The sequence below is a fragment of the Calliphora vicina genome, chromosome 2 (genome assembly GCF_958450345.1).
Source record: "Calliphora vicina chromosome 2, idCalVici1.1, whole genome shotgun sequence".
Classification (NCBI taxonomy): domain Eukaryota; kingdom Metazoa; phylum Arthropoda; class Insecta; order Diptera; family Calliphoridae; genus Calliphora; species Calliphora vicina.
In genome coordinates this window covers 45,838,274-45,853,706 of record NC_088781.1, presented here as the reverse complement: position 1 = coordinate 45,853,706, position 15,433 = coordinate 45,838,274, and the positions used below count along the sequence as shown (strand labels likewise).

The following is a 15,433-nucleotide window of genomic DNA, read 5'->3' as shown; positions in this document are numbered from 1 at the left end:
ATGCAAATAAATCTGTATTATACTATTTTTACAATTTTAACTCGTTATTGTTGTTGTATCTTCCTGTGTTTTTGTTTTTTTTTTTGTTTTATGCTATATAAATATATTTAATTTTTGTCTTTCTTATTTTCAATTTCATTTCATCTCTGACACGCTCGCTCTACCATGGAATGGTTATATTACACGGTTGAATGTTTAAAACAAATATGCAAAATAATATAACAAAAACTATGGATGCTCAGGTCAGCTATAACAATATTTCCACAGCGCACTGACGGACGTCATGATTATCGTATTTGGAATGCCCAGCTCATCTCGTATGCTGGCTACAAACAAAGCGATGGCAAAATAATTGGAGATCCCATGAATGTTGAATTTACTGAGGTAAGTTTTGAATTTTTGCTTCTCTGTATTTGGTTTAAGATTAAAACCGATGACAAAAGGAATTATAAGGGCTTTTGTTTAAACAACCATAGTGTGGTGTAATCTCTTGTTCATGTGAATTTTGATTATTTATTTAAAATAAAGAAAAGTTTACTCAGAAAATTGTTATGCGAGGAATAAGTATGTGACAGAATTTCAGTAGATTTTTGTTGTTAATTTAAAGTTATGAATAACTTTTTAATAGACAATTTAAGTGATCAATAAGATTTCTAAAAAAATCAAATTTATCGATAAATTTTCTATAGAAACTTAGATTTTCTATGGAAAAGTAAAGTTATCGATAACTTTTCTATAGAAAAGTAAAGTTATCGATAACTTTTCTATAGAAAAGTAAAGTTATTGATAACTTTTCTATAGAAAAGTAAAGTTATCGATAACTTTTCTATAGAAAAGTAAAGTTATTGATAACTTTTCTATAGAAAAGTAAAGTTATCGATAACTTTTCTATAGAAAAGTAAAGTTATCGATAACTTTTCTATAGAAAAGTAAAGTTATCGATAACTTTTCTATAGAAAAGTAAAGTTATCGATAACTTTTCTATAGAAAAGTAAAGTTATCGATAACTTTTCTATAGAAAAGTAAAGTTATCGATAACTTTTCTATAGAAAAGTAAAGTTATCGATAACTTTTCTATAGAAAAGTAAAGTTATCGATAACTTTTCTATAGAAAAGTAAAGTTATCGATAACTTTTCTATAGAAAAGTAAAGTTATCGATAACTTTTCTATAGAAAAGTAAAGTTATCGATAACTTTTCTATAGAAAAGTAAAGTTATCGATAACTTTTCTATAGAAAAGTAAAGTTATCGATAACTTTTCTATAGAAAAGTAAAGTTATCGATAACTTTTCTATAGAAAAGTAAAGTTATCGATAACTTTTCTATAGAAAAGTAAAGTTATCGATAACTTTTCTATAGAAAAGTAAAGTTATCGATAACTTTTCTATAGAAAAGTAAAGTTATCGATAACTTTTCTATAGAAAAGTAAAGTTATCGATAACTTTTCTATAGAAAAGTAAAGTTATCGATAACTTTTCTATAGAAAAGTAAAGTTATCGATAACTTTTCTATAGAAAAGTAAAGTTATCGATAACTTTTCTATAGAAAAGTAAAGTTATCGATAACTTTTCTATAGAAAAGTAAAGTTATCGATAACTTTTCTATAGAAAAGTAAAGTTATCGATAACTTTTCTATAGAAAAGTAAAGTTATCGATAACTTTTCTATAGAAAAGTAAAGTTATCGATAACTTTTCTATAGAAAAGTAAAGTTATCGATAACTTTTCTATAGAAAAGTAAAGTTATCGATAACTTTTCTATAGAAAAGTAAAGTTATCGATAACTTTTCTATAGAAAAGTAAAGTTATCGATAACTTTTCTATAGAAAAGTAAAGTTATCGATAACTTTTCTATAGAAAAGTAAAGTTATCGATAACTTTTCTATAGAAAAGTAAAGTTATCGATAACTTTTCTATAGAAAAGTAAAGTTATCGATAACTTTTCTATAGAAAAGTAAAGTTATCGATAACTTTTCTATAGAAAAGTAAAGTTATCGATAACTTTTCTATAGAAAAGTAAAGTTATCGATAACTTTTCTATAGAAAAGTAAAGTTATCGATAACTTTTCTATAGAAAAGTAAAGTTATCGATAACTTTTCTATAGAAAAGTAAAGTTATCGATAACTTTTCTATAGAAAAGTAAAGTTATCGATAACTTTTCTATAGAAAAGTAAAGTTATCGATAACTTTTCTATAGAAAAGTAAAGTTATCGATAACTTTTCTATAGAAAAGTAAAGTTATCGATAACTTTTCTATAGAAAAGTAAAGTTATCGATAACTTTTCTATAGAAAAGTAAAGTTATCGATAACTTTTCTATAGAAAAGTAAAGTTATCGATAACTTTTCTATAGAAAAGTAAAGTTATCGATAACTTTTCTATAGAAAAGTAAAGTTATCGATAACTTTTCTATAGAAAAGTAAAGTTATCGATAACTTTTCTATAGAAAAGTAAAGTTATCGATAACTTTTCTATAGAAAAGTAAAGTTATCGATAACTTTTCTATAGAAAAGTAAAGTTATCAGGATTATCAGGGATTCGTTAGTGGAACTTTAGGTTCACGACTTCCTGGTGAGTTGAATGGTTTCAATGCTGGATAGCAGGATTACTGACTCAACCTAAGGGTACGAAAGATCAGAAGAACTTTATTAAAAGAAAGTTTCTCTCCATTATCAGTAAAATCACGCAGGATAAAAACAAAGATACGTTGTTTATTTAAAAATTATCTACTGGCCTTGTAATTTCGAAGCACTTTAAAATGCTTATTTTTGATAATTCAATTTATAAATAGAATTAACAGTTCTAAATTAGAAGAAAAGATTTTTATCCAAACAACGTTTGAGAAAAAAAGTATTTTACCAATCAATATTATTCGTTTTTATTTGATAAACATAACGAAAAGTATGTGACCTTATCATTTTTACTGAACAAAATATGCTGAGGAAACCCGTTTTTAACAAAAACCCACAATATTTATTTAGCAATTACGTGCTTTAACTATTTAATATAATATTTACTTATTCAAATCCTTAATATTGAATTAAAATTGAAAATGTTTCCTTTAATTATATCTATTTTAAGGTGTGCATGAAGTTGGGCTGGAAGGGCAAAGGTACCGAATGGGACATACTGCCGTTGGTTGTGTCAGCCAATGGTCATGATCCAGACTATTTCGATTATCCACCGGAATTAATTTTGGAAGTTCCATTAAGTCATCCAAAGTAAGTTTGCAAATTTTATTGTTTTTCTCAGACATGTTTCAAATACATACATTCACACATACACATGACCTTAGGAAGTAGGCAAGTGTATGTGTGTGTGTTTCAGGACACCTACAGGTGTCAAATGTAACACAGCAGTAGTTCAGGTGCTTTGGAAGTATTTCCATGTAGTACTAACTATCGATCATTGTGGTTGTCAAAGTAGTTCCATTCGAGTAATACACGTGTGTAGTTGTAGTCCTGTTTAGTAAAACTGCCTTAAGTGGTCATCTGGTTGCACCAACCAACCAACTGGTGTGGAAGTGGTTTGTCTATATCCGTGTGTGGGTGTGTGAGTGTCTGAGTATTTAAGTTTGTGTGCAGTAGTTTTGGTTTATTTTTATTGTATGTTGTTGGTTGGTTAGGATAAATTTAGTTTTCATTGCAAATTTTGTACTCGTACTCTTGGAATGAAAGTGTGTATATGGTTTTATTGAATATTGTGGTTATCTGCATATATTGTGCATGGAATACAGATGAGTTTGGTTGGTTCCATTATATTGTTTATACATACAGTTAGTGACAATACAATGGAAACTTTTTTTCTAAGAGAAATTCAAATTTACTAGTGTTAAAATTTTCGAAAATTTAAAAACTAAAATAATGAACAATTTCAGTGCTGGTTTAAAGCTAACAAAACTATCTGTATTAAATATTCCATTAATAAATTAGTAGTTTCTATATTTGGGAGAAAGAGCTCGTAAAACTACACCAAGTCAAGTTAAGTTATTAGCAAGAGAGTTTAAGAAATGTCTCCCTGGGAGTTTAAAAATAATCTAAAATTGGAAATTAGTTATCGAACTGTTAGCTAAAGGGAAAATGAGGCTGATCCTGGTTGTAATCGTCCCGCGAGAAAACTCTTATTTCTAAAAGTGCTTTATTGCCAAAGAACATTTAAACTGATCGACACATAAATGGTCAGTGATGGGAGAACATTTGTAAGGCGGTCGAAGGGAAGGAGTATGGACCCTAAGTATAAAAATAAGATAGTCAAGTTTTCCCGTGCAAATATTATGGTCTGATGCTATTTTTCAAGGCAAAGTATGGGTCCCTTTTCACGAACTTCAATAACAAAGTCTATGTCTATGAGAATGACCCTCTATTCACTGATAAGACCTGAGTGCCTAGAAGTAACTAGCGTTAAATCAAGAACCTCAATTCTGTTAACATCTACAATGGTTAGTGCTGAACCAGTATTGACTATGTCTATGTTATTGCAAAGAATGAATTCGAAAATTGGTATCCGAGCTGTCCCATACAACATGATGTGCATTGGCATCAGCTCCAATAATGACCGGCAGATTCTCTAGTCTTGCCATTTCAATAATGTAGCGGTGTGGTGATTCCCTGTAGTCATGTGCCATGTAGCTTGAGATCACTAGTATAGTTCCGACACCAGTTTCCCAGGCCGCTACCACAGTATCTTCATCGCTGTAATCAGATAGAGTGAAGATATTGAAATTATTGCTGGATACTATACATGATCTTATGTTACCTGTGCCTTTCATGTCTAGTAGCTTATGGCCTTTGGCACATAGTCCGCGAACCCACGATGGATCCAGGGTTCTTGGATGAGTACGAGCTTCTCATTTTTCCCAGACATCCGGAGGAACAGGGCAGTCGAAGCTGCTTTGGAGTGATGAAGGTTAATGTGTGTTATCTTCATCATCTCCGTTTTCGGATACGATTGTGCCGTTGACGTCGTTTTGGTCCAAATCCAAAAGGGCGTACTCGTCAACTACATCGTCCAATGATCCAAAAAAAATTAGCCACCATTTCAGAGTTGGAGTGGGTGTCATCTTGAGCAATAGACCTAGTAGTCTCATCGCAAGACATGTCTTCCAGATTTTTCCGAAGAGGTGCTAAGGACTCCTGGTTCAGGATGACCGTGATCCTTCTATATCCACCTTCGGATTCGGAGACCTTGGCAACCATCCAGTTGTGTGTTGGGGTGTCAGGATTTCCGATCCGAGGAAAACATGCCCCAAGTTTTGAGATTCCAGCACGATAATGATCCCAAACTCACATCTAGGGCTGTAACCGACTGGTTACAAATCAATGTTTTAAAGTGGCCTGCCTAATCGCCAGATCTCAATCCCGGTTATAAGGGAATGGGAAAATATTTCAAAGGAGACAATTGAATCTTTAATTGGTTCAATGTATCGTTGCTGTGAAGGATTGATTAAGGATTGATCTGTCATTTATTCTCACTTAGTTATTGAACATTATAGTGTAAACAACAAAGCATTTTTTTTGCTTCGAAAATATCGAATTTTGTACCAAAAAAGCGTCAAATGCGGGAAGTTTTGCATTAATCCTTTAATTTGAAAAAAGTGCAGCTGAAGCCCACCAATTGCTCACGTGCGAGAGATGGGTTGTGCGGTTCTGAAGAGGTGATTTTGACACGGAAAGATAGCGCAGCCATCCAAAAAAGTGGCATCCAAAGAATTGGAGGCATTAATTCATGAACATTGTTGTAAAACTCAACAAGAGCTTTCAAACTCATTGGGACCTACTCAAGCAGCAATTTCAAAATGATAGCGATGCCAGCAAGCTGAGAGACTTTAAAAGATGTTACATGCCCGAAATGATATTTTTGCACCGAATCATTACTTGCGATGAAAAACTAATCCATTGCGATAACCCGAAGCATTAGAGATTGTAATGGAAGCCCGGTAAACCAGCCGAATCGACACTAAAGCCAAAAATACATGGCGCTAAGGTAATGCTCTGTATTTGGACGGAGCAAAAGGGTCATATCTATTATAATCTACTTAAATCTAGCCAGACCATCACAGAAACCCTGTACCGAACGCATCTGATTCGTTTGAAGCGAGAATATGAGGCCAGACATGAAACTGTAATATTCCATCATGACAACAATCGGCCACATGTTGCAATATCTGTTAAAACTTATTTAGAATAAAGTGGTTGGGAAGTTTTGCCTCTCCCGCTCTATAGTTCGGACATTGCCCCGTTCGACTACTATTTGTCTCGATCGATGCAGTATGCTCTCTCTCTGGGATACGCTTCACTTCAAAACAGAGTATACGATATTGGCTTGATTTGTTCGTGGCCTCATATATAAGCAGTATTTTTGGCTCGGAATCCATACGTTGCCAGAATGATGGGAAAAGGCCAGAGCTAACAATGGACAATACTTTGATTAAATTTATATTGTACAAATGTTTCAAAATAAAAGTTAAAGTTTAAAAAATTTCTAATTTCTAAAATCCCGAATAATAATTGGATTTTCACCTATTAATTAAATATATATTAAGATAAGTTTCCATTGTATTGTTAGCCACTGTATATCACCTGTATATAAATATGTATGTATGTTTGTGTGTTATATACAAATATTTTTGTATGATGGCATTTTTAATGAATTTTGATAGTGTTAGAAATGATAGTTTGCAATTGCTATTGTAAAAGTAAAAAAGGCAAAAAAGTGGCTATAAAAAAGGTAGTTTTATTTTATTTTTATTGCATCGTAAAATTACTTCAAAGTTAAAGGAATAAGTGTTCACTAGGGTGGCCCCTAGTTTGCACTTTTGGATTTTCGATGCTAATAAATGATTAGCTGGTAAATTCGGTAACCTTATAAAATTTAAAATACATCTTTATATACCTTTTCTGCTATATATAAAAATGAAATGGTCCATGTATGTAATGGCATCACGTGAGAACGGCTAGAGCGATTTGGTTGATTTTTTTTTATTTGATTCGAAATAAATCAGGAGATTGTTTGTAAAGAAAATTAAAAAATTCCGGTTAAAACTCGAACATTTTTTTATTTTGAGTCCAGTCAACTTTAAAAAAAAAACTGCCTAAAATATGCAATACAAATTTAGATATTTTATTTGCAAATAAATAAGAACAGGCAGGAGTATGCGGTTTGGAGAAACTTGAAGAACTAAGATTAGTAAATGCTACCGGGCGAAGCCGGGGCGGTTACGTTTTTGCAAATTGAAAAGGGAGAAAAGTATTTTGGTACTTTTTTACTACCCAATGTATATTTTAAACAAATAAACATGGAAATTAATTTAAAATCTTATTCTTTACTTATTAAAAAAATAACAAATCGCACTGGTTCCTCTAAAGAGCGTCAACTCAAAATTTTCCTATTTTCACTTTTTGCAAAAAATCAATATGCATTGACAAACAAGTAAGAGAGCTATATTCGGCTGTGGCGAATCTTATATACCCTTCACCAAGTTATACTTCAAAATATTTTTAGGTAAACAAAATTCATTCCAAAGTTGTTTTTTAATTTTTTGGAAAAAAAATATTTTTTGAATTGCTATTTTAAATTTTTTTTTTTAAATTATAATTTTTTTTTTAAATTTTAAATATTAAAATTTTTTTAATATATATACTTTATAGGGTCGGAAAATTATATTGTGGAAATTACAAACGGAATGACAAACTTATATATACCCTTCTCACGAAGGTGAAGTGTATAAAAATAGTTTTTTGCTTCTACTGAACATTTTAAAATTTTGAGTTGACGCTCTTTAAAGGAACCTTTGCGAAATACAATTTTAATTATTTTTTGGTACTTTTCTCATAAAATTATGTTTTTCTATAAATTGATATGAATATTTTATTATGATGTTCCACTACGATACTGAAATTTTTTAAAATAAAATTTTTATAATTTCAATAGGGACACAAAAGTATCAATAAGGGGTAAAAACGGGAAAACTAAGCAGTTTATACTTTTTTATATCACCAATATTTGTCAAATTAGGTCTAAGTACTCTGAAACTTGTCAAAGTAGGTCTAAGTACTCTGAAATTATTCTGTAAAGTATTGCGAAAATCGGGAAGCATTTCTACCTAGTGCTCATACAATGTACCACCCATCAGAAAAACAATTATGAGTGCTGTATTTACAATAGATGGCGTATCTTTTGAAAGTAGTTTTTGATTTAAATCTATATACATACATACTTTGGTACTTTTTCGAAATACGAACCTTTTAGGGGGAAAACGGTTAAAAACTATATTTTGGTACTTTTTTCTTGACAATCTATGTATCTTTTAAACCAACAAAAAAAATTTACTCATCAAAAAAATAAAAATTATGAATTTGGTACATTTTGGAAACTCAAAACCTTAAGGGATACAAATTGTGTTTATATTTGGTACATTTTCTTATAAAATATGTTTTTCTATAAATTGACCTAGACATAAAAAAGATTCATACAAAAATTAACTAACAGAATTTTCTTTGGAACTCAAATGCCTAGGTTTTTATTGGGTCAAATTCGGGTAAACAGTTTTGTACTTTTTTTAACATATTTTTTTCTTGAACACATTAACACAGATTTTAATTGTTTGAGATATCTCACTAGTTCAAACAATTTTTGGAAAAATTTTGTATTTTTAACCTTTATGTCAACAGCAGAACTGCTTTATGCACGTCAACAGCAACATACCTGGGTATGTTCATACGTTTTGTATGGTGAATGACTGCCGTTAGCATAAAAATGCTAATATCTAACTCGTTTGTTGGAATTTCTGTATTATTTTTTTTTTATTTTTTTAGAGATAGACAAAAGGTTAAAAAATTTTATGATAACCGGTTTTACCCTTACAATTATTCATTGTTTTTTAAAAAAAGTGGTTGTGTAGGTATGACAAAAAATGCTTTTTATTGAGTTTTTGCAAAGATACAATTTTTTCAAATTAAAATAATTTTTTTATTTATTAATAGTTTTTAATGAACTTTTACAGTTATATAGACTTTTCTATTAGATATAGAAAAATAAAAACAAATTTTGAAATTTATAATCAGGAATCCCGTAATTCCAAAAAAGTTTTGAAAAATCCCAAAAATGGGATTTTTAATTTTTTTGCTATAATATATCCACACCAGGAGCGAGGTTATCGGAACCCTTTACAAAATAATTAAGAACATATTTGGTCATCTAAAATAGGTTAATTTATTTTGATATCGAGTACGTGATTTGAGAATTTTTGCCCTAAAGTTGAATTTTACATAAAAAATAGGCGTTATTTGAATGGACCTGGTCCCCTCCGTATCAAGAATTTTTAAATTTGTTTTCATTTAAAATATTTAGTGTAAAGTTAGCTTTTCAAAAAGTATAAATTCCTAATACATCATATTTGAAATTTTTTAGATAACTTAAAAATAAAAAAAGTTCTTTTTTCCCAAAAACTAGAGAAAAATCGCATTTTTAATTTTTTTTAAATTCAAATACATATAACTTTGGAGTCAGTCATGATTTTTAAATAACTCTTTTTTTGTTTGACATATACATTTGCTGTTAGTCCAATAAAAGAAAAATGGAGAAAATCGGGATATATATTTGGACCCGCTCTTATCAAAAATGTGGAGTAGGGTGGGTAAAAACGTTGAAAAAAATACTATATTTTTCAATTTTATCATTATATTTGCATGCGTTTTGCTATGGATACCCAGGTATGTATGCTGTTGACGTAAGGGTGCAACTTTGTAAATGGGCTTTATCTTCGAAACGGGTGATTTTATCCTAACCAAACTTGGGACAATTGCGGAAAACAATTTTGGCTATATGTATCTTAGTGAAGTTAGAGTTAAGAATAAGGGATAATATTTAGGCACCATAACATGAGAACTGAACTATAGGTACTTTTTCGTTCTTCTTATAGTACTTTTTTAATTTTCTTTAATAATAGACCTAGAATTATGAGTGAAAATTCAATGGAGAGATTTCATCGCTGTTTAGCTATATACTAGAAATAGAAAAAAAGCTTATATGGATCCGATTTTGTGGGAATTCACAAAAGGGGACATTATGGTACTTTTTCTTTATTCTAAGGTACTTTTTAAATTTGTTTATAACAATGGACTTAGAAACATAAAATTAAGCATATATGGACCTAAGTGTGTGAGAATTCTAGGGGAAGACTTTTTGGTACTTTTTCTTTATTCAAATGATACTTTTCGTAATTTCTTCACCAATGAACCAAGAAACATGAAATAAAGCTTATAAGGACCCGAGTGAGTGAATCCACAAGTTTTTGCTTTTTGGTACTTTTTCTATATTCTAATGGTACTTTTTGAATTGTCTATAATAATGAACCTAGAAAATTTTGTACCATACGAATTGAAGCCGAGAGACCTTGAAGCACGATTTTGCATATCCGAAATGATGCTTGAACGCTATAAAAGAAAATAATGTTTGCAACGATCTCCATTACAATAACCCGAAGTGTAAGAGATCGTATGTAAAGTCCGGCCAACCAGGCGAATCGACACCAAAGCCAAATATCCATGGCGCTAAAGTAATTTTCAGTATTTGGTGGAACCTTAAATGTCTTATCTATTATGAACTGCAGAAAGAGAACCCGTACCGATCGCAACTAATTCGTTTGAAGCGAACATTGGCCGAAAAACAAAACCGTAATATTGCATCATAATAACGCTAGGCCACATGTTGTAATACCTGTTAAAAACTATTTAAAAAAAAAGCTACGTTTCCGCATAAACCGTAATCGGCACCGAAAACGAAATTCAATACAACTGCACTGAAAAAAAGTTCGTTTCAGAAATCGGCAACGAAAATTGGGAACGAATCGTCAACGATCAGTAACGAAAAACCTCTTATTTGGGGCCGGAACGAAAACAACTTCAAGTAGGTTGTTTTCGGTACTGTAGCAACGAAATTATTTTAAATATTTTTTTATTTCAAAATGAATAAAAAAAAATAAATTTTCTTTATTGGAAGAAGAAAAAATAATAGATTTTGTCAAAAATAATGAAATTCTATTTAATTTCCAAATGACAACTTAAAAAATAATTTCGTTTCTGTTTTATGCAGCAACACACCCAACTGAAACGAAAAAAATTCAGAAACGAGACGGTGACGAACACCAACGTTTTTCAGTTTCAGTTTCGTTATCGGCGCCGATTATGGTGTATGCGGAAACCCAGCTTAAGTGGTTGGCAAGTTTTTGGAAATTAAATATTAGAAATTATTTTAATAAAAATAAAATTTTCTCGGAGAAAATTTTTCGACCTTGGAAGCATCGACAATCTAATAAAATGCAAAATAAGAAGCGCCCTAGTTTTCACATATGGTCAGATAAATTTGGACTAACCATTCTAACAAATTAAAAATAATGTTGAATCAAAAACAAAAACTTTGTTTAAAAAAAAATATTAATGATTTTTTGAATTAAGCTGATTTGGCCCAAATATACTTTTTATTTAAGCATTTTATGTTTGTCCTTAGTTTGCTGGCCACACTTTATACTCTTGTATGCTGGTGTTCATGTCTATTAAAATTGAATTTTCAATTTAAATATTTAGATAAAAAATTGTTGTTAGTTTTAAGATTTTATAACTTAATCGGATCATAGGAAAGTACACACATAAAAGTTGATAGCATAGAGAATAGACATAGAGCGGAAACTCTCCTGTTAAAGACCTAACTCAGTTGTAAGAAACCTAAGTGCTGAGAATGTATTAGTAGTAAAAACTATGTGAAAACAAAAACAACAACTGAGTAATTTTTTTGTTTGAGTTTTTTTTTTAGTTTCCGCTCTATGTTTCTCTATGGTTGATAGTTTAAAACAATATGGGGTAGAGTGTGAAATGAAGAGGGCCGACCAACTTGATTAAACAAATATTTAAATTAGGAATTGAAATTGCAATAATTGAGTTTGAGTAACAACTAAATACAAACAAACAATAAAAAGTTAAATAAAAACAAAAAACGATTTTTGTGAACTTTGACCTTAAATATGACGCGTAACGCTTAAACGATTTTTACCCACCAAATACAGAGCAAAATAAAATAAAAACTTTTCATCTGTCAAATATTTTCCCCAAAATAAAATTATAAATTAATATAGATAGACTTTTAACTGGTGTGTACAGTAAATCTGACACTCCTTCGTTACTACATGACTGACGTCTTTTAATCACAGCCAATCAAACAATATGACACGCAACTGTAATTGCATTTTAACTCCTGCCCAGCAAGTGATTTAAATGTACATTTTATGTTTGTTTTTTTTACGAATTTCTGATTTTTTGTTACAGATACGAATGGTTTGGTGAGATGAACTTGCGTTGGTATGCTTTACCTGCCGTATCCAGTATGTTGTTCGATGTTGGTGGCATACAATTTACGGCCACCACATTCAGTGGCTGGTACATGTCCACTGAAATTGGTTGTCGCAATTTATGTGACACAAATCGTCGTAATATTTTGGAGGTATGTATGTGAAAGATGAAATAAAATTTTAAAAGAAAACTCTTAAATCATTAATTTTGATTTTTTTAAAGTAAATTATTTTTATATGTGACACAGTTTTTAAAATTTTTATGAAAGCTAAAAAAACCTTTACTGGAATTACTTTATTTATTATGTGGCATGTTTGATATGATATATGTTTATTTCTTTTCTTTTTTTCATTTTTTTATTACCGACTAGACTGTGGCATTAAAAATGAATCTGGATACACGCACACCCACCTCTTTGTGGAAAGATAAAGCTGTGGTTGAAGTTAATATTGCTGTTTTACATTCATATCAAAGTCGTAATGTCACCATTGTGGATCATCATACCGCAAGCGAAAGTTTTATGAAACATTTTGAAAATGAATCAAAATTACGGTGAGTTTGCTTGATTTTACAGTTCAGGTTTTTTGTTGTTGTTGTTAGCTTGTGATGAGAAGAAAAAACAATTGTTTTTTATGTTTAGAAGGTTTCTATGTTTGTTAAGGGATTTACACATGGTTTGTGTTATAAAATTTTATTTATTTGTTTTACTCACTTTTGTTATAGGATTTATTGTTCATACGTATCTAGCCATGACCGCGAAAAAAGCTTAAGTTAATATTATATTAATTTTTTTTTTAACTAAAAATATGTTATAATTATGTCAAATTACATTTACCATTTGAGAGCAAAATTTCAAAAATGTACAAAAAAATTGTTATCAATTCTATAACACAGGGCAACAAAATCGAAACCACTACACAATTTTAATGTATTGTGGTTCCAGTAGTATAAATATGGTCCAAATTTTAAATTCTGTGGATAGATTTTTTTTTTCTAAAATTGAGAATTTTTTTAGATGTTTCTACACATATTTTATGATAACTCAGAAAGGGTTAGTCCGATATTATTGAAGTGAACTCAGGAAAGTTCAAGTTTTCATAACCTTCAATCTGTTTATATATTGCGTTTTAATCGGTTCAGTAGTTTCAGAGTTATAATAAAAAATCGAAGGAAAATGTATTTTTTTACGGGAAAATAGCAAATTTTAGGTTTTAAAAAACTCATGAAAAATCGAAAACGACAGAACTTGTTCAGGTTTATTACTTTGTCGCAAAGCCGCATATAATAGCAACAAAATGAAATATAGGAGATAAAAATCGATTGAATCTTTTCGAATTTATTCACAATTAAGTGAATTCGCTCATTTTCACAAAATTTAACTTTTTGGTTTGATATACAGTGGTTGACAAAACAATGGAAACATTTCCAAATATTCCATATGTAGCCCAAAATTTAAAATATTTTTTTAAAATAATTTTTTTTTTTTAGTATTTTACTTGTATAGTTTTATTTTTATAAATTAACTGAAAAACAAACAACATAATTAATTATATTCTGAAAAAAGGGAACAAAATTAAAAATATTCACTATTTCGCTACTGACAAAACAATGGAAACTTTTAAACTTCTGCAAGAAAAACTATCCTGTTCACAGTTATTGTATTTTATTTTTAAATTCTGGTAATTTTTCACAATTTCTTTTTCTAAGTTTCTCGCATAATTGCTTTTTTTCAAAGTTTAAAATGGCTAAAGTTAAGATTTGTGAAGACTTGAAAAATAAAATAAATAACGATTTTAAACCTGGATTAAAACAAAAAAGTATCTGTGACAAATATTCAATAAATAAATCAGCAGTTACAAAAAATATAAAGAAATTTCGTAAGACCGGTTCTGTAAAAACTGAACATTTAGGTGGAAGACCTCGTAAGACTACTCCTAGACAAGATAATTTAATAGCGAGAGAGTTCAGGAAATTCCCAAAAATAACTCCTCTAGAGGTTGTTAATAGCCTAAAATTAGAAATAAGTACCCGAACAATTAGTCGCAGGTCAAATGAGGCTGGTCTTGGTTGCTATCGTCCTGTGAAAAAACCACTCATTTCTAAAAAGAACCGTTCTGCTTGTCTACAATTTGCCAGGGATCATTTAAACTGGTCGATACAGAAATGGAATACTGTCCTCTTTTCCGACGAATCCAAATAAAATTTAAGAGGCAGTGATGGGAGAACATTTGTAAGACGACCAAAGGGAAACAGATTAGATCCAAAGTACACAAATAAGACTGTAAAGTTTGGCGGTGACAATATTATGGTATGGGGATGTTTTTCAGGGCAAGGTATGGGCCCAATTCATATTATAAAAGATACCATGACAGGTATAGGGTACAGAACCATATTAAATGATGTTATGTATCCATACGCTGAGGAAAATATGCCCCTAGTTTTTAGATTCCAACACGACAACGACCCGAAACACACCGCTAGGGTTGTAACCGAGTGGTTACCATCCAACGAGGTACGTTTTTGAAGTGGCCTGCCCAATCGCCAGATCTCAATCCCATAGAAAATCTATGGGAAATTGTAGATCGTAAAATAAGGACCCAAAATTACACCAGGAAGGAAGATTTATCGGAGGCGGTTATAAGGGAATGGCAAAATATTTCAAAGGAGACCATTGACTCTTTAATTGGTTCAATGCATCGTAGATGTGTAGCAGTTATAAAAAATAAGGGATACCGAACAAAATATTGAAAATAAAGTTTAGACCATATTTGTTAAAATAATACCTAAGTTTCCATTATTTTGTCAATGCCGTAATAAATTTGTTTTCTCATTTTTAGAATTTAATTAATTATGTCCTTTGTTTTTTGTTAAATTAAGTTAATAAAAGTATACAAATAAAATACTACAAAAATGTAAACAATTTTTAAAAAATTATTTCAGATTTTAGGCTACTAATGAAATATTTGGAAAAGTTTCCATTGTATATAAAATTGAGTAGTTGATGGCCTTCTTGCGATTGATTGAATATTGAAATCATTTTCCCCATGCTATGTATAAATTTTCACATATATATTGCTTTTTAATCGGCTCAGTA

At 30.3% G+C, this 15,433-nt stretch overlaps 1 protein-coding gene across 1 annotated transcript in view; it reads left to right on the top strand.

Annotated features, from left to right (window-relative positions):
* Nos (Nitric oxide synthase) overlaps positions 1–15,433 on the top strand; it is a 173,529-nt gene that overhangs the window by 54,134 nt on the left and 103,962 nt on the right. Inside the window, exons 5-8 of the mRNA XM_065501668.1 lie at positions 243–384; positions 3,080–3,219; positions 12,316–12,490; positions 12,710–12,891. Coding sequence (XP_065357740.1) covers positions 243–384; positions 3,080–3,219; positions 12,316–12,490; positions 12,710–12,891 — 639 coding nt within the window. The remainder of the gene's footprint in view (positions 1–242; positions 385–3,079; positions 3,220–12,315; positions 12,491–12,709; positions 12,892–15,433) is intronic.